This window comes from Opisthorchis viverrini, assembly GCF_000715545.1.
Source record: "Opisthorchis viverrini unplaced genomic scaffold opera_v5_218, whole genome shotgun sequence".
NCBI classification, from domain to species: domain Eukaryota; kingdom Metazoa; phylum Platyhelminthes; class Trematoda; order Opisthorchiida; family Opisthorchiidae; genus Opisthorchis; species Opisthorchis viverrini.
Genome location: NW_008751877.1, coordinates 244,865 through 263,577, shown reverse-complemented (window position 1 = coordinate 263,577; position 18,713 = coordinate 244,865). Strand labels below are relative to the sequence as shown.

At 44.3% G+C, this 18,713-nt stretch overlaps 1 protein-coding gene across 1 annotated transcript in view; it reads left to right on the top strand.

Moving 5' to 3' along the window:
• Window positions 1-1,198: 1,198 nt before the first annotated feature.
• Window positions 1,199-18,713, top strand: part of T265_08464 (hypothetical protein) — a gene marked incomplete at both ends in the record, with an annotated part of 24,468 nt that continues 6,953 nt past the window's right edge. The window contains 6 exons of the mRNA XM_009174276.1: window positions 1,199-2,154; window positions 3,860-4,553; window positions 10,173-10,336; window positions 11,730-11,922; window positions 13,224-13,349; window positions 15,818-16,149. Coding sequence (XP_009172540.1) covers window positions 1,468-2,154; window positions 3,860-4,553; window positions 10,173-10,336; window positions 11,730-11,922; window positions 13,224-13,349; window positions 15,818-16,149 — 2,196 coding nt within the window. The remainder of the gene's footprint in view (window positions 2,155-3,859; window positions 4,554-10,172; window positions 10,337-11,729; window positions 11,923-13,223; window positions 13,350-15,817; window positions 16,150-18,713) is intronic.

Below are 18,713 nucleotides of genomic sequence, written 5' to 3'. Positions count from 1 at the left end.
ATAAGTGTGTACTTTGCGGAGAAAGAATGTAAAAAAAATAAAAAGCTGTAATAGTTACATGGAGTCGTTTACGCCTCTCTGTTGCGTAGATTATATGGGTGGGTGCGCTGTTGTCGGATAAGAATGTCCAAGTGATTTCCTGGATCTGCACTAGAATGGGATGGCGAGGCATCGTTAATAGGCAAGAGTTCAGTTTCTGAGCAACCACGGTGGATTGTTGGTGTTGTGTGAGGCTCCCCTTGTTCGGCGATATGTATTGGTTCCTGTTCTGTGTCGGATGTCATGTCGTTGCCTTTGGGAGCCAAGCGGCGCAAGGATACGGTTTCGTGTTTGCCATCTGGACGAACTATGTGGGCGTACTGTGGATTACAAGAGACGAGTTCCACTTCCTCTACCAGAGGGTCATATTTAGAGACTCGATCATTGCGTTTTAATAGGATTGGCCCAGGGACAGTAAGCCAGGTAGGTAGAGAGGCACCGTTGGCTGATCGTCGTGTGAACGGCATAAAACGTTCGTGTGGGGTACAGTTGATACTAGTACATAACAGGGATCTGATACAGTGAAGAGCATCAAGGAGGACAGCCTCCCAATGTGTGACAGGCAAGCCGCGCGATTTTAGAGCCAGGCAGATGGTCTTCCAAAGGGTACCATTAAGTCGTTCAACCTGACCATTACATTGTGGATTATATGCAGCGGTGTGACTACTGGCAACGCCTTTATCGAACAAAAATTGTTTGAGTTCAGTTGATATGAATGCAGAACCGCGATCTGAGTGAATATAAGCAGGCATACCAAACAGTGAAAACAGTTGACTCAAACAACGAATTACAGTGGAAGAGGACGTATCGGCGCAGGGATAAGCAAAAGGGAATCGAGAATACTCGTCAACGATTGTTAAGAGGTACTTATTACGAGTGTTTGAGGGAAGTGGGCCTTTAAAGTCGATACTAAGGCGTTCGAACGGTTGTGTGGCTTTGATAAGCTGGCCACGAAAGGTGTCACAAAATTTTGGTTTGAGCTCGGAGCAAGTGGAACAGTTGGACACCACACGTCGGATATCGCTGACTGAAAAAGGAAGATTCTTAGAACGAACAAAATGTGCAAATCTCGTGACCCCGGGATGGCATAATATGTTGTGAAGTTCTTCAAGTTTTTCCGTCCCAGTAATGTTGGCACAAAGGTTGCGAGATAGGGTATCAGCAACGCGGTTATCTGTTCCAGGTCTATAGACTGACCAAGTAGTTCAAGATACAAGAATAAGATACCCGCTGTCGCAGAAAAAGACAGCTGTGCATCATGAATTACCTTCTGCCAAATAATATAGAGCTCATCCATGTTCCTTAATTTTTCGTTTCCTCATAGCCCGCAATCACAGATTGACAGTGTGGGGGTTTCGGCCACCCTGAACCAAGCGGCCCTGGGGAGGTGTAGCTCGTAGCTGTCAACACTGGATTCCCCCTGTCACGATGAATCCACGGACAAAGTGGTCTTGTCCTGTGTGTACATACGAGAACTGGCCAGCATCGACCAAGTGTACTATCTGTCGGACTCCCCGCTCCTCTGCGCTTATTGAAGAGGAAATGCAGCGTCTAAAGGTTTGCCCCAAGAAAGTCGACGAACCCAACGTTTCTGAGGAATTGGAACATTCAATAGCCTGTTCATCTTGTACCTATTTGAACAAACCCACGTCTTTCAAATGTGAACAATGCTTTCATGTCCTGTATGAGTTAGCTGAATTAGAACCCGCGGCACAAAAGCCTGTCCCTTCGGTATCTGCCACTTCTCCAGGTTCACCTTCGCTTCCCGCTGAATCTGATAAATGGTCGTGTCCACAATGTACTTACGAGAACTGGCCAAAAAGCAAATTCTGCGTAATGTGTTGTGGTCCACCACCACCGTTTCCTTCGGCGGCACTTGCTCATCCTCCAACGACTCCTTCGCTTCCTCCTCAGTCACCTCACTACGGTACAGACCTCGCCGCTGAAGACCTCACCAATCGGGACAGCATCTCGGCAGCAGCCCGACGCACAAAAATGAGCTTTCGTGATAAACTTTGGCTTGAGGCTTGTCGTGCTGTTGTAGACGGTGAGGTTGCCTCCATTGAACGCTATCTGTTAAGCGGCGGTCGGATGGAAAGGCGGTTGACAAAACAGGTGGGTTGATGTAAACTTCGCTCACCTAAGTAATATATATANATATATATTTATAATGTATATGCCCTATTATCCTGTCATTATCTCTATAGTAAAGCTTTGTTTCATGAACTAAACCATGTAAGAATCCAGGCCCAACTCACTGTGTTCGAATGGTCGACATGTCGGTTCAATTCCGAACCTGACCCGTAACCCAGTCTAATATACCTATTTCGGGTGTCGCGGCAAATGAGCACCACAGCCAATTGAGTTGTTTTCTTGTCTGACAATAAGAGATCGGCTTACTGTTTGTGGGGGAGTTTAGAGTTTTCGCCTACCTCATTTGATGCAAATATCTATTGCCCTACTCGGTGAATAGACAACTGTAGTGCAACACCACTTTGAGACCTTAGTGCACAGTAGAAGTTGGAGTAATAAAGTGTTTTGTGGAACTCCCCTCTGCGAAATGAGAGTACATAGTGGTAAGTCATGCTGCCAAAACTTCAGAACTGTATGGACCTTGTTACATTCCGTGCAAACAGTGGTTAACTATGGTGGAAGAATCAGCCGGTTTTTGAGTGACTTATTTTTTTTACAGTGTCATGGAAGTAGAATATTTAGTATTCACAACACTTGTATGGGGAATACTTTCTTTGTTCTGGCATGATTTTTTAGTTGACTAGCCCCGACTTGTGGTGTGAACTGGAACCGTAATTCCGACTTATGGGTTTATTATACTCCAGTGGACTGCTTATGTGTCCTTGATCCCCATCGATATACATCTTTAACTTGTGACTCCAGGTAACAGTTTTCTTATGAAATTGCTCACTCTGTTGCATCATTTCGGTAGACCTTTGTCCAGTAAGGTAAATTGGCCTGCTTACGGAATGTATGATTGTCCTTAAGGGGTACTAGTATTCACTGCTTTTGGGCAGTGTAACACCTTAATTAACCCTCCTAGAGAAGGATGAATCGGCTCCGAAAATACCCCAACTCGCTGCTTCCCACTCAGCTGGATCGGCAGAAAGATCTGAGCACAACCCTATCCAGTCTCTTTTGCGCTGTTTGATCCCGCAGACCAAGTAGTTCAGCGTTCGTCTGAGCTGTATACAACCAGGTTTTCAAGTGCCCTCTTGTGTGACAATGCCATATTGAACAGAATAGTGCTGCAGGAAGATTTTGGACAGTTAGGAGTCTGTTTTGTGGAGAATGTGTCCCAATCACTACTGATTGGCTCAATTTAGAGAAGTGTAGAATGTTATGACAGCGCTCTCTGACAAAGCCATAGGATACCCTGTGGTCCCAATGTCTCTTCAAGCAACAATGGTGAAACAGCGGCTCTGCGAATGTTGACTGTTCAGTAGCATAACTCAAGTGTTATTCTGATGAGCGATGGAGACGCGAGGTGCTTTCCGGAAGATTCTTGGTTGGAACCCCGCCCCGTCTCTCCAATTGCTCCTGTCTGGGTTCGGGCAACCTGGCAGCTCTTCAGTCCTCGTGCTGCCTTCGAGTCGCACGAGGATTGTGCATCATGTCAGAAGTAAGCCACAGGTGATCGCTTTTTTCTGGTGGTTATGGTGCCTGTTTTAGTCGTTAATATGTCCATCCTTTTTGCTGAGTTATTCGTATGTTAGGGAAAGATGCCGATTTTTTAGCACACAATGGCATTATTCTTCAACACAGGCTTACCTTGTCTTCAGGTTTGTTGCTCTGTCTTCTTTCGTAGGAATGTCGCCATATGGACCACTTACAAAGCCCAGCATCATCGACGCCCAATCCCTGTGGCTCCATTAGCCTGGAAAATGTATCTCCCTTGCCGAGTGACGAATACAAAACTCAGCCTTCTGGTTTCGCGCCGGTATCCGAGATACCTTTCGCTGAAGAACCTGCTAGTGTTTCCAATGGTTCGAAATTTCGTCCGGGACTGACGCTCGTTGATCTCGCCATACGTTGTGGACGAACGGACTTGATAAATCTCTTCATTGCTTTGAGTGGGCTTCAGGCCACTGGTGCTGCTGTATCCATGACTGCCACTTCAAAGAGCGGGTCGCGCAATTCCCTTAGTCCATGCACACCACAGGGTGCGACTTCCCAATCGAAGACCAACCAGCCCGGTGGACGTCGAACCTCTGGAAATCACACAAATCTACCATTACAACAGATCCTGAGTCGTGCCTCTAGTATATCGAACCGAAGTGGTGTAACTCGAAGCAAATGGATGCCTTGCCAAGCCAGCCAACAAATTGCCCGAGAACTTCGGAGCTTTATCGCTTCTGGAATTAAGTACAATCAGGGGGAGTTTCCGTGTGCTTTCCTATCTGAATGGGGAACTTTTGCCCTTCCCTATTCGGTCGGAAAATTCCCTGCGCCTGTCAAGTATTTGCTACTTTCGGAGCTATGCGATACACAGGCGCAAACAGGTGAGCCATTTATTTTTATGCTTAGTCTGGCGTTTGAAAGTACAAGTCTTGTACATTAATCAGGGTATTTGCTGAAACTGAAACATGACGCATGTCCTCTTGACGCTCTGTCAAAACAATCCGGTTTAGCGGACGACTTTTCTGGATGTAGCTGCACAGATTATGATTCATGTTCAACATTGGACGGTCAATTTCCATTCGTTTCGACGCCTACACTTGCATCAGCTCGGTGTTATTTTGCCCTTCATAGTTTTCCATTTTATTTAGTTCATATTTGATGTTAAGTGCATACTAAACTGCAACGCAGACGCGTGATTTGCAAACAGTCGACAAACAGCTGATTCGATCGATATCCTTTAATCATGTGATTGACCACAAGGTATGTGTAGGTCGGTTAGCTAACAGTCGAGCGTTTTGGTTCGTTTCGTATATTCTCTAAGTGAATGCATACATAACGGTACAAGAGATGAACACCATCGTTTCGACAGACTCAGTTTCCAACAAATGCGCCTCTACCCCTAACCCGGGATGCGTCCATCTCTTTTGGGTGCTAGACAGGTCAGCCAGAGGTGCGTGTTAGTTTTGTGCGAATAACTTTTTCTGCAGTGACAGCATGTTAACAGTCCCGAAAACAATCCATCGTCGGTTTTTTCCCCGGTTCGATTACCTTGGGTGAGTTACGTTGTTCGTGACGGTTACGAGGGATGTTTCTTTGGGTACATTAAGTCCATTGCTAATTGCATTCTTCTGTATTCTAATCCAGTTCACAAAGAACATGCAGGCAAGCACATTCCATATTTGGACTCCAGGGTAGGGATGTCACGTGCACTAATGCGCTACATCACTCTACTGTGATATTCAACTTACTGTGTCGCCATCTTCACCTTGTTCACCTATTAAGAAGACAGCAAATTTACCTATTTGCAAGTTCGAAACTCAATTTTCTAATCGAAATTCTACCTGATATTATCAGAAAGAAAAGTTTATCGAGTAGTTTTCCAAGATCTAGACGGCGAGAGTTTGAGGGTCACTGTCAATGGCATACTTTGATGCCCCGATTTTAGAAGGTCATCTCTTACGCGAATAAACAGGTATGGTGTCAAACAATGCTACAAAGGATCGGCGGTTCTTTGCCTATGTTTTTTCTGCCGAGGAATGACTAGTGTGTTGAATACTAACTCGAATTTATCAGCCTATTATGTTTGAAGCGGATTGAACTTTGACAACGGGATTATCATAGTCTAGTATCCGCTCAGTTGTCAAAAGCCTAGGAACTACATACCGACATTTCTCATCAAACGAGCTAGGGTCGACCGTGTGGAAATTTTTTCAGTACTTATTGTTTTGTGAGCAGTGATTCCAGCCAGTGAAACCCTATCATTTTCGCCAAGACGAACGAGTTCAGGTAACTTCGAAAAGTTAATAATGAATTCAATAGGCTACGTTTTATTAGGGAAACTGCCCTCGGCAGTAGAGCTGAAGATTCGTTTGCGTTCGTTCGCATTGCGGTAGTGATATTTGGTTTTCGGCAACAGACAGACTCAGACATTAGAGTTAGCCCCTGTGAATGGATGATTTGTTCAGGTGTTGCTGATTAGTGTGAACGATCGCTTTCGTGGGGGATTAAAATATAGGGATTATTTTTCATTTATAAAGAACACGAATTCACAGACTGTTCTCACTGTACAAGAAAATATGACTGATTAGATATCTGATGGCGCTTCGCCCGAAATAACCGAACATCCGGTTGATTGAACGAAGTGGCTACTGGCCAAAAGAGGACAGATCATGATTGGTCTGCATGTGGACCAGTCAGAATCGGGCACTGTTTGCTCGGTTCTTCCCACCCCATCGCAAAGGTTCTAGCTTCACCGCCCTTGTGGAAAATTCGGTGATCGCTCTCTCAATGTCGATCCTCCTCCGTCTCAGTGAAAAAGTTATCTCAAGATACCGCACCTTCTAGTAGCGGAGAGAATAGCAAACCAAGGACTAATATTGAAAACGCAATCGACGACAGATGGTCAAGGAACAGTCCACTTGAGTGGTCTTTTGTAGAATTTTCAGCCGGAAGACCAAATCTCAGATGTCAAAGTAATCCACGGCTTCTTACATCGCTATCCGCGCATAACAGAGTGTTCTCTTACAACTCAAAGCGAAATCTGATTGTTGGTATTACACCCATTACTATAACTAGCGTCGATTTCCACACAGTCGGTTGCTTTGCGGAAAGTAGCTAAACGTTACCGTTCTCGTTATCGAATGGAAACGCAGTGGCCTTTACGTGGTCAACAAGGAAAGATGACTTACAAGGATGAATCTACAGGTTTTTATGTATGTTCGGATAAGAAGTGACAAAATTCGTTGCGTTTTATCGATCTATTCAAATGCCTATATTTCTTCTTGGATATATCTCTTCAGTATTTGCTGCACTCGCTCGCCTTGGTCGGTTAGCCTAAAATCAAGAAATCAAGAAGCAGTCACAGAAACTGCCAGCAAATTGACTTTATTTCAGAAATATAGTTGGGCGTTTACACGTCATGCGGTTATCATTTGGTATGGCTTTTATAGGTAGATCTTTGTTTTCGTAGGAATATTTTGATTGACTGTGCTGACGATATCGTTGTTGAGGAAACTTCAGCCCCTCTGATAGTCGAACCAGGGTTTCAGCGAATTCATACGACTACCCAACTTTTCAGTTGGAGACAGTTTCTATCCAGGATTTGAGTAAGATCTCGAGGTTCGCAGCCTCGTATAGTATGTCAAACAGGGTTTCTATGTCTTATGCTTAAAAGTATAAACTACGCATATTATTCTGATACCAGCACAAGTTAAGCTTTCCACTGAAATCAAGCGTAAAAACTCGTTGACTCCGTGTTTGAAAAGGTTCACGATACTCCATTCAAACCCTATAAACTACAGAAACTGTTTCCGTTACACAGAGTGAAATTGGAACAGGTAAATCGGAAATATATTCATGATAAGTGGGCTATTGAAGTCCGTGCAAGCGTTTGTTAATCGGCTGTAGACATCCGTGCAAGTACCATCGTCCAATCCTATCGGAGACTCACTGCCCATTGGGTTGTCGGTTTGTTTTCATTGCCATCCCATATAGTTATCATACATAGTACTACAATTTGTGTTGTGTTGTATTGCATTGCATTGTATTGTGTGTGGCTAAATTCATCTCCATAGGTCCAATACACGAGTATATAAGTTGCCCTCAGCGACAATGGACATTCTGGAATGTTCGGCCTACAGCTGCTACTACCGCTGTACAAGCCATGCTGGATAATGGCTAGCCGTGTGTGGTACAGACACCTTCCGCATACCTTACTGACTACTTTGGACTATCCTTCGGGCTTTAGGTGCAGCTCCTCGTATTCACCCTCCTGCCCTATTGTCTCGTGTTTACACTGTGTACGTAGTCCAGTTAGCGCATACCGCATGTGGAATTATCTATTTTTCCGGGGCTCCATCTTCGTGTTTTGATACGGCAGGCCACTCCGAAAAGGAACGCAGCCAAAAAGGCATAGGTTAACTTATTCGAAAACTAAAGCAGGGAAGCAGATAAGAAAATTTAAAGCGAAGAGGTTCAGGTGGATTCAGTTGAGATTCCTGTCAACACCAAATCTCTGTGCAAATGAGTGTTTATCGAAATCTGTCAAATTTTGGTTCACTGAGAGCATAAGGTTGACAGAATCTCGGGGACTGCGCCACCAGATGAGACTCCGAAAAGGAACGCAGCCAAAAAGGCATAGGTTAACTTATTCGAAAACTAAAGCAGGGAAGCAGATAAGAAAATTTAAAGCGAAGAGGTTCAGGTGGATTCAGTTGAGATTCCTGTCAACACCAAATCTCTGTGCAAATGAGTGTTTATCGAAATCTGTCAAATTTTGGTTCACTGAGAGCATAAGGTTGACAGAATCTCGGGGACTGCGCCCACCAGATGAGCCCCAAGAAACTGGTCGTGGATTGTCGAAAAATTTTCAGCAGCCTCATGGGTAGTGCGTTACCGCTAGACAAAAAACATGTTTTTCCAATGATAGTGCAACGAATATACCGTGTCATTGATGCTTCATTTCGCTGTGTATAGATTCCATCCCGACGAACAAATGTGAAAAAGAACAAAGTTTTGGTGTAAGTCGTCTTCATGTCTACATAGATATTTCGTTCGCAGCTCGGCGGTTATTCCTGTGATGTTAGGCACAGGCGTCGTGCAAAGAAAACTCAGTAGCAAAGGTCAAGTAGTTTGTATCGCATGAAAGTGGCTTATTGATGTAGGAAATTAGCAAGGAAAGATGGTCAGATTAAATCAATCGACGATTGGTTGCCAGCCCAGGCTTGAAATTCCAAGCGGCTCGAATTGCGGGGATAATAAAAATACATACTAATATCAGTGTATGTTCATTACTATAACCTACCGAACCCTGACATAAATGAGGAACAAACACAAAAATAAGGCTTAGCAGCCTAATGCGAAAGCAGTCACGAATAGTTTCTTGTACGTAAGCGGGGGATGTGGCGGTCGAATCTGTTGAGGGCAACAGTTTCCGATTTCAGGAGCCTATGCTTCGGAATAAAGATAACGCTGAAGAAACTTACAAGTGCCTGATGTTCAGCTTGTTTAAATATTGCGCTTCTTGAACAATTCAGAATCATATCTGCGGACACTTCAGGACGTGTTCATCATCCAATGTTCCACTACATCTCGTCGTTTTACCTATGTATGTGGGCCCGTAATTACAATCAAACTGGTTAAGCTTGACATGGCCTGTCAACCTTGAGTGTAGTCCATTCTACGCATTCATATCCCTGCAACTCCAGATCGTTCGAGATGTCACGCCTATGTTCACAACCAGTGGTCAGTCGATTTGACCCGTTCATCTGTTGTTTTCCGGACTTACACCACCTTTCTCGCTGGTCACCAAAATCGCTAAGTTGCCTCCAGGTGGTATTGACTGTTTGACCCTTACTGTTCAGTTTTCCTGGCGTAATGTTTGTATCTAACTTTATGAGAGTAACCGCTATGCTTTGAGAGAAATGCCAACGCGCACGATATCTTACGCTCTGACTCGTTTTGAAATTATATCTTTATCTCGTGACTACTGTAGAGCGTAACCTTGAGCGACCGTACAGTAGAGTACGTATGTTTGTGTGCGGTTGGACGACAGCTATAATAATGAATAATAATCTTTCAGCTGTAACGCCCTTTATGTGCTTAACTGTCATGTCACTCGAAGGAAGCACGAGAGCTGAGATACTGCCAGGTTATCCAAGCCTAGTCATGAACAATCGAGATGTTTGGGTTGCGTTCAAACCACGGACCTTGGGGTCACTTAGTTCGATTTGTGACAACTGAGCTGTCTCGAGTTCGGCAGCTATGTGCAGAGAGGGTAACAAAGCTTACTAATTTTTCGGTGTCAGATGGCGTGCATCTTTTTTTAATAGTGCTGTCATCGTAAGTGGGTAGTTTATGAGTCGGTGTTTATTTGTCTTAGACCTCACTCGAATACTTTCTTCAGGATTCTGTCGGGTCTGTTACCCTTGTGTTTCGCCTCTAATTAAGTTATATTTTAACATTATGACTTCAATTGTCCCAATGATTTGCGTTTATCATAGCGTCGGTGAATATCCCTAAGACCCCTACTTTTCTTTCTCCAGAACTGGAAGATGATGCGAAAGCGATTAATTGGTGGTTTATTCCTGGTCACAAACAAGCCAGTCGGCTTTTCGCCCTGTGGAATCGAACAGCCGGTGACTGTCTTCTCGATAGTGTGCTACAGGTAAGTGATGCTACCCGAACTATTTTTGCGGAGCTAGCTGACGCTTTTGCCCCTATAGCCCTCATCCATCTGGATTTTTCCATGTCCCCGTTCCCATAGATAGCAATCTTGTCGTTGATATGAATCTGTCACCACATCAAACACGCAAACTTCTCATGGAACTGAACTCACAGAGCTAGATGATCTAGGTGCAGACTATTTAAAGGCTAGGTTGCGACCAGATTACTCGGATCTCAGCCTCTCGAGCTTCCTACTGTTTGCACCCAAAGAGTGAAACACTGAAGTATTTGATGTCATTCAGTTTATAGGTGCTGATGTTGGAAGACTTTTGGGCCTCAATGTTGCCAGATGCCTCATTCTATCCAGTCCGTCCTTCATCAACACTTGTTTCGTCTATCCACCAGCGGTAAATAGTTTTGTGTTCTTTGTGAAAGCGCGGACCACCGTTATAACTGATAAGCGATATCGTTTTGAAGCCTGGTCTCAAACCCAATTCGTGGCGTTTAGTTTTTTAGGGCTGTGTGTGCTGAACTGTCCAGCCTCTTTCCGTCGCAGCACATTGGGACGTTGAATTGGAATTTCGGTTCGTTTTCGGCGACCACCCGTTTACATAGACCATGGTGACCAGAACCCTTTGTAGGTCACTTTGAACGGGTCGTAATTATCCTAAAGACTGCGCTGTCTGCATATCTGTATCCCTCCACGTGATCTTCCTGACCTATTCTCTTTTATTTGAGTATACCAACTTGCTGTTGGTTACTGGGTCTTGAAAGTCCGTCGTGTTAACCTACAGCTCTAAAGTGTCTTAGGTTATTCGGCAGTTCATGCAGGTATGCATGAACTCATCGAGTCGGAAATTTTGAAACGATGCTCCGAACACAGAATATATTAAAATCTGCGGTTTCACGGGTCCACTGCGCGCTTGTATGATCAACTGCCGACCTATAATCAACTAGAGATTTTGTTTTTCATTTCTACATTGTTGTTCAAATCAAGACAAAGGGTACTGTTTACGGAGACGTTCATGGATGATTAGTGCTGCTTGACCGGTTATCCACCAAGCGCCTCTTCTCCAAATGGTGACGAGATATCGCTTTATCCGCAACGTCTTTATTGGGCTCGGAGACGAACTCAAGCGAAATTTTTTCAGGCGTGTATTTTGTACAAAGACGTATTTGCAAAAGGAAAATATCCCTAAAGCCACGAGAATAGATTGCTCAACTAATTATCGCTTGTCTTGGCTCCAAGCAGACCGTGCCTTCTGTCCATTGTGTCTACAGGATTGTGTGATTCAAAGCACACCTTTATTTCACCTGTTTGTGGTTGAAACGATAATATTTGATATTTTTAGTTACTTTATTTTATTCTCCATCTGTATTTTTTTCTTAATTAGGCCTGCTGGGGTATATTTGATCGAGAGAACGTACTGCGTCGCACCCTCTCAGAAAGTTTGCGAGCGTGCGAGGCTAGCTTCTATTCTCGTTGGCACGATTACGAAGCGCTGCAAGCTGCGTGTCACTATATCCTGGATGAGAACCAATGCCGCCGAGATTGGGACAATGTGTTGAGTGCAGCAAGTCAACCACGTAAGCGCATTAAGATTGAAAACTCCACCTCCAATAATCTTCTTCACGTCGGCGTCTGCTTTTTCATCACATCTAGACTATAAGGGCCTGCTCAGTTCAACACTAGTTCAGCTTCTACTGTGGCCTCCGGTTGCATGAGCTAATTGAATTCGACATCTTTTTTGATGTAGGAATGCTTGCATTCGGGGACCTGTTTACCTGTGAGGTCACTCCTGGATGCATGGGCCGTATGTAGCTCTAGTTGCGCGAATGAACAGGGTTCTGTCTTGTTACCTACATTTAGCTTACCGACTACTTCTAATGCAGAGGCTGAGTTCACTTGTCACATTATCGGTCAGCTGAACAGTTGTGCGTATTGCATCAGTTATAGAAAAACTCACACGCGGTTTAGCTCTGTTTGTTCAGGTACTGGCAGGCTATTTGGTCTGAACCGGAGATCCTATACAGACTCCAATGTGGAGTTCAAAGACCTGTGATGGGTGTGATTGGGATGAGGCTACGTATGTCGAAGGGTTTTCTCCTTTTTAGCCTACATTGCATGTTGTTGTGGCTTGTGTGCAAAAACGGACTTGTTTAAACAAGCTGGTTAGCAGTCTTTGACGAGTTACTAAGCAGTTTTCATGTACTGTTATGCTACCACTTGGTTTAGCTGACTGGTGAAAAATCTCTTTTAGGAGGCAAGCTCGCGCGTTTTCTTGAAATCCCCAATCCCCATACTCGGTACCCATAATCAAGCAATGTAACGGGCGATCTCGAATGGCGATGTTAACTGGGTAGGGAGATAGACCGGCTATACACGTTTGATGGTTGACAGTTGAAATAAACGTGTTTACACAAGGTGCTTCTGCTAGTCTTCTATAGAATAGAGTATGCAGCTGACTGGGATGACCTGCGTCTTTGTCACTTTTCATTTGTGCTACCCGCTAACACGTTTAGTTCCATCAATCGTAAACTATCTGTTCTTTAGTTAATATCCCTTCTTCTCTCGCTCCACTATAACTGACAGATAAGTACCAAACCACAACTGTGTTGCACCCGCCTCCATACTCATGATTTTTCGATTTTGAACTTTTCTTTTTTCTTCGCACGATTCTACAGAATTGTTTGTCTCACCACGAAAACGACGTTCCTTTGAGTGGCTGATTATGCATCGTTGCTTCCACCCTTTTGAGTAGACGCATGATTTGTTTGGCTGACCCATATATGCCGCTAGTAGTCACGTGCCTTGTACGAATAACGATAACAGGGTTACTACGGTGAAATATGCTTAAATATCTTCATATTGTTTCTTTGCTTCGTAGGTGGCGCTCTTGAACAAATTCATATCTTTGCCCTCAGTCACATACTTCGTCGACCCATCATTGTGTACGGAGTGAAGTACATAAAGAACTATCGAGACGAGCCAATCGGAATCGCCAACTTCCAAGGTAATTGTTCACGTGATTGACCTATTTTGCCATTTTCCTGCTAGTTAGTATTCACGCCTATCGCTTGTGTTCACCAATGTAACAACTGATAGTGCGTTTGTTTGTATATTCAATCGATCGATAGACTGTTGGGTGGGTGTCAAGTCGTGATCCATCTGTCTTCACCGCACATCAATCGTCTCAACATTTTTTCTGCTTGCGACCTTAGTTTGTACAGACTTGCGAAAAGGTTGAAAACTGAACTTTTGCTAGTTTTTTAGGTATGCTCGCCGGTTTTCCAACTTGATAGTTTTGCCGTGAAAAAATTGCGCACAATGTGAAAGTTACGGCGACGCGTGCGAGCTTTTCCATCAAATCCCAGGATGAGGTCCTCGATCTTGTCTTGACTGCTGTATCTGGTGTATCTGGTTCGATCCGTAGATTGTAACGCTGCAGCTAAAGCTCATTGACACTTTGATCCAGTCCATTTGGTGTTCAACAATTATTTCGCGTACCGCATTTGATTTGACAGATACCGCGCGCCTTTTGAACACTCGCGTAAGGCTGCTTTATGGTAAGAATCGACTGACCCGTCCTGTTCTCTAAATGTAACCCCCGGTCACACAAGTTTTAGATTACTCCCACAACTTGGATCCGCTGGTCTCGTGACTGACTTTAGCACTTGTCCGCAACGAGCTTGAAAAGGGAAAAAGCATGTCGTAAACCGAGGTTTTTTGAACTCCATGCCATATGCACCATCGGTGATCGATGAGACTTGTTCCACCAATCCGCACGTAAGTGATATCCGTAGGATTTCCACAGGACTACTTTTACCCCGGCGAATGAAGTAGCTATTTGCAGCAGGCTGTATTTTGCTAGTCGAATCGTACGTCCAGATGGCATCTTATTGCCTTCATTACCGCGTTTCAATATATGGACTATAACAGTGGCTAAAACTGTCATCCGGAGAGGTGTAAATCTTTAATCACTGTGAGCCGTTGGGCCCTTCCTATCCACTTCATCCAAACGACAAAACAACATATACTAAGTGACTTCGACGTTTTCTTTCGTCAAGCACATACTATTATATTTACAAGTAACAAATATTGGACGTCGCACTTCACTCTGGGTTTGATACCAGAAATTGGATTGGGGTCCGCTTTAGGATAAGTAGGCGTTCTGAGTTAACACCTTTGGAGAGCAGTGTTGTTGAAGTTTTTCAGTTAGCATCGCTTCACAAAAGGTCAACGGCCTCGGGTTTTCGTTGCACGGCGAAGTCTTGGAGGTTTGATTGAAACCAGCCACTTTATCTGTTTCAGCGTTGTCTCGATATGCTGCTATATCACAGAGCTCGAGGTACCTCGTTGGTTAATCGCTAACCCAACCTCTGCATCTCGTGGCTAGGTTTGGGCAACCTGGCGGTCTCTCAACCCTGATGCTTCTTTCGCGTGGCATAGTAGGTAGAAAGGATTTTACACCTGGACAATATTTTATTCCCCTATCGCACGTATCGTTTATCGACCTGTATACCATTGAATTGAAGTATATTTTCGTAAACGAGCCGGTGCTTTTCTCAGCGGATCTCTGATTGTTTTTCCAAGAGTCTGCCACGAGCCTTACAACCTACCAATAACAGAGGAATATCAGTGAAAAGTAACTGGTTGTGTTCGACTGTGTGGCTTATCTTTGAAGGGGATAGCGTAGTTGAATAACTAGAATTTTGTCGCGCAACCAAAATTCGGAGTTTCTGGGTCTTTTGTAACTAACCAAAGCAAAACAAGCAATATTGTGCGCGCAAAAAGCATTGCTTGAGGTCCGATGTTCGCTTCGGAATTCATCCCAATTCCTAATGTGGCGTTCGATGTTGAGCCCCTGATATTGCGCCCGTTACTTAGAAATCCGGTTTTTTAACGTTTACGGCAGGTGAGGTTGGTTCGAAAATTAGTGGACCGGAATAACTTCAGTCCCTTCGCGAGGAGCACGAGCTGTTGAACGCATCAGGTCAATGAGCCGAACGAAATATCCTACGTCCTTGTGTGTACGGTCTTGTGAATTGTTTTAAAGGTGCAGGCTATTACCAGTCACACCTTCGAAGGATCACAACCTACATGTTTAGGAGGATGAGGTCACTGAGGTTTGTGAATGCGTTCCGAATTACGGTACTTTGTGGCAGAGCACACTCTACAGTGCTCCACTGTGATCTTGTGTTTAGTTTGGCCCTCAATCAGTGAGAATAGCAAGTTTTCAATCGCCCAGCCTGTTCGAAATGTCTTTCTGCGTTAGACAGCTGACTTGTGACGTCGCCAGTGGTAAATAATATACCCACTTCAGTGTGTTATCCTATTGGCTAGAATTTCTCGTTTGTTTCTAGTCCGTTCTTATATTTTTCCGTTACCCTTACCCAGGAATCTACATACCACTTTTGTGGGATCGTAGCTTCTGCTCCCCAAACCCGATAGTCCTTGGTTACACCCGTGGGCACTTCACAGCTCTCGTACCTATGGAACCCCAACCACTAGGTTCTACAACTAATCCAGACGTACAGATCAGCCCTAGTGCCAGTTCATCACCGTTTACGTCTCCTCGCAACACGTCCTCGTCATCGTCACGGAAGCACAGCCCAACTCCGCCTGATGACGCCTCCATACCCCCAGCGACCACTATCAGTATTTCTTCGGCCGAATCACATTTGATGGCTGTTGCTGAGTCTCTTCTATCAGCTGGTGCGACCAATGCATCGACGCAGCAAACATTCATCTACTTACCGCTGGTCGATCGACAAGGTGTTTTACTTCCCATACACTTTACTACCGTGAAGGAAGTGAGTTTTCGTCGGCTGGTTTCTCTCTGATATCTGTGGTAATGGTTATGGTACACTCGACCAGAACTGTACTTTTTATTTCCTTCCAGTCCTTTATCGGCAGGCCTCGTCGATGAAACACCTATAGCTTGTCATCTATTCGCCATCCATCATAATTGAGGGAACTAATCTCGTTCTCGCTCGAATAATTCTACCAAACAGTCTATAATCTCCATTTGCACACACTTCATTTCCACTCACACCCTTACGCTTATCCAAACGCTTACAGAAGCAATTGCCCGTTCCCCATAACTTTTCCGTCCCTTACTTGCCCTGCGTTAATTTGAGGATGTTTGGCCTGGTACTGCCTTTTGGTGTCACTGTGATTTCACCGGTTCGTGTGGCAACCGTATACATTAGTCTGGGTTTTGGTACTTGCATGTCACTCTCCACCATGTTACTGTTGACTTTGTTTTCCAGCTAATCGGTGCCATGGTCATCCTCATTGACTTCAGGTTTTTTAATACTGATGCACCAGAACAGCTGCGGGCGTGGAATGTCGTCAGCGGATCTATAACGTGGTAATTAGAGAACGGGTATTTAGTTGTGCATCAGGTACTTCGGTCGCAAAAAACGTTCAGTGGTGTCAGCTTTGGTGGATCGGCCACATCCTACCCGTGACGAAATATCGCTTACCGAGACTGCTGTTGTTCTCTTTGCTTCCTTCAGAATGGTGCAAATGGCGAGGGGAATAGTGTATGACCTGTCAGAAGGGTATGAGAGTTTAGGTATTGTTGGTGCGGTGTGTCCCCATGACCATCGCCCCGTGCTTGGGTGGAGACATTGGAAGAAATGACCGCCGGCTGATGTGAGTAGCGTTCATGCCATCAATTATTTTCCAGATTGCCCGATTAAGCGCTTGGAGATGTAGGGACCTCAGAATACTTGTGATGGGCCACTACCAGATCCCCTTTCTTACCCGTTCTTCTCTTCTTTTTAATCAAAGGCTCTAAATATAGTTAGATAAACTTTGTGGTTGTACAGTAGTGAAGCATCAATATCACATTGATGCTGGTGCAAATGGCGAGGGGAATAGTGTATGACCTGTCAGAAGGGTATGAGAGTTTAGGTATTGTTGGTGCGGTGTGTCCCCATGACCATCGCCCCGTGCTTGGGTGGAGACATTGGAAGAAATGACCGCCGGCTGATGTGAGTAGCGTTCATGCCATCAATTATTTTCCAGATTGCCCGATTAAGCGCTTGGAGATGTAGGGACCTCAGAATACTTGTGATGGGCCACTACCAGATCCCCTTTCTTACCCGTTCTTCTCTTCTTTTTAATCAAAGGCTCTAAATATAGTTAGATAAACTTTGTGGTTGTACAGTAGTGAAGCATCAATATCAACATTGATGCTGTGTCTTGACTTTTGTAAGCTTTGTTTTCTGTTCACAGTACATTTCATTGCGCGCGTCTCTGATGTTGGGCTGAAACCAATCGATTCAAAAGGCGGAAGGCATTCACTGTACAATCCATTTTTTACTAAATATTAATCTTGATAAACTTGGAAAGATATGGGATCTTCACGCGTCCTTTAGACTACGTCAATCTTGACAAACTTTTGTCTCGTATTTGTTATCGTTAACTGATTTAAGTCCAATTCTAGTTTGACTGAATTCCACGGTGATCGCTCTGCAGTGTTCGCACTATGTAATGTCTGGAGAAAGACTGGTAAACTTTGATTGTGCGGATCATGTAATCTTAGTACTTGATGTCTATGGTTCCACACATTCTTTCTGCATGCTTTTCGGATCGTTTTTGGATCGTTTGCGTATATTCACAGCTGGCTAAGTCCTGGTCGTGACAAATGAAGTCAATATATTCATCACTGAGGTGTGCATGATTTTCGCCCGATAGCGTCATCTTTGACAGTTCACTGAAGTTGATGGGCTGTATCCACATGGCAGTTCTTGGTTCATAGCTTCGATTCGAACCCCGTAAATGTTCTTCGTTTGTTGGCCGTGATATGTCTGCTACGCATCTGCTGTGCCTACCCAACTACCATACACCAAAGAAAGCCTTATTCTTCGCAACAAGTCCTCACTGTGGAAGGCCCGCATAGGACAGGTTGTGAGATGCCAGCGCGAAATGAAAGCGTTTACTGTTTGTGTAGACTGTGTTTGTTACCTTCGTAAATTCATCGATGCGTTTTACATGATTCTTTCTGCATATGGGTATGTTATGTTCTCTACTAATCAGTCAATCAACCTTGTCAGTTACACACGAAATTGAGAAGACAAAAAACCTTGAGGAAATTATACTGCAGCAACTGAACAGCCAATATCGAGATTCGAAGAATCAAGAATGGAATGGAACAAAACAGTCCAATGAGAGGCTGAAATAGAGAGAGAGAAATGTTGAGCAATATCTTCGTTAGGAGTGCCTCCTAACACCTCCCCTTTGAAGCCATTGTTCGTACGACTGGAGTCGTGGGTTCAGTTGCATTCGTAGGACAGGCTTTCTGATCCGATCAGTCCATCTTCTGGGTGTACAACTTTTGGAAATTTCTGGTTCATTCATCGGCTCT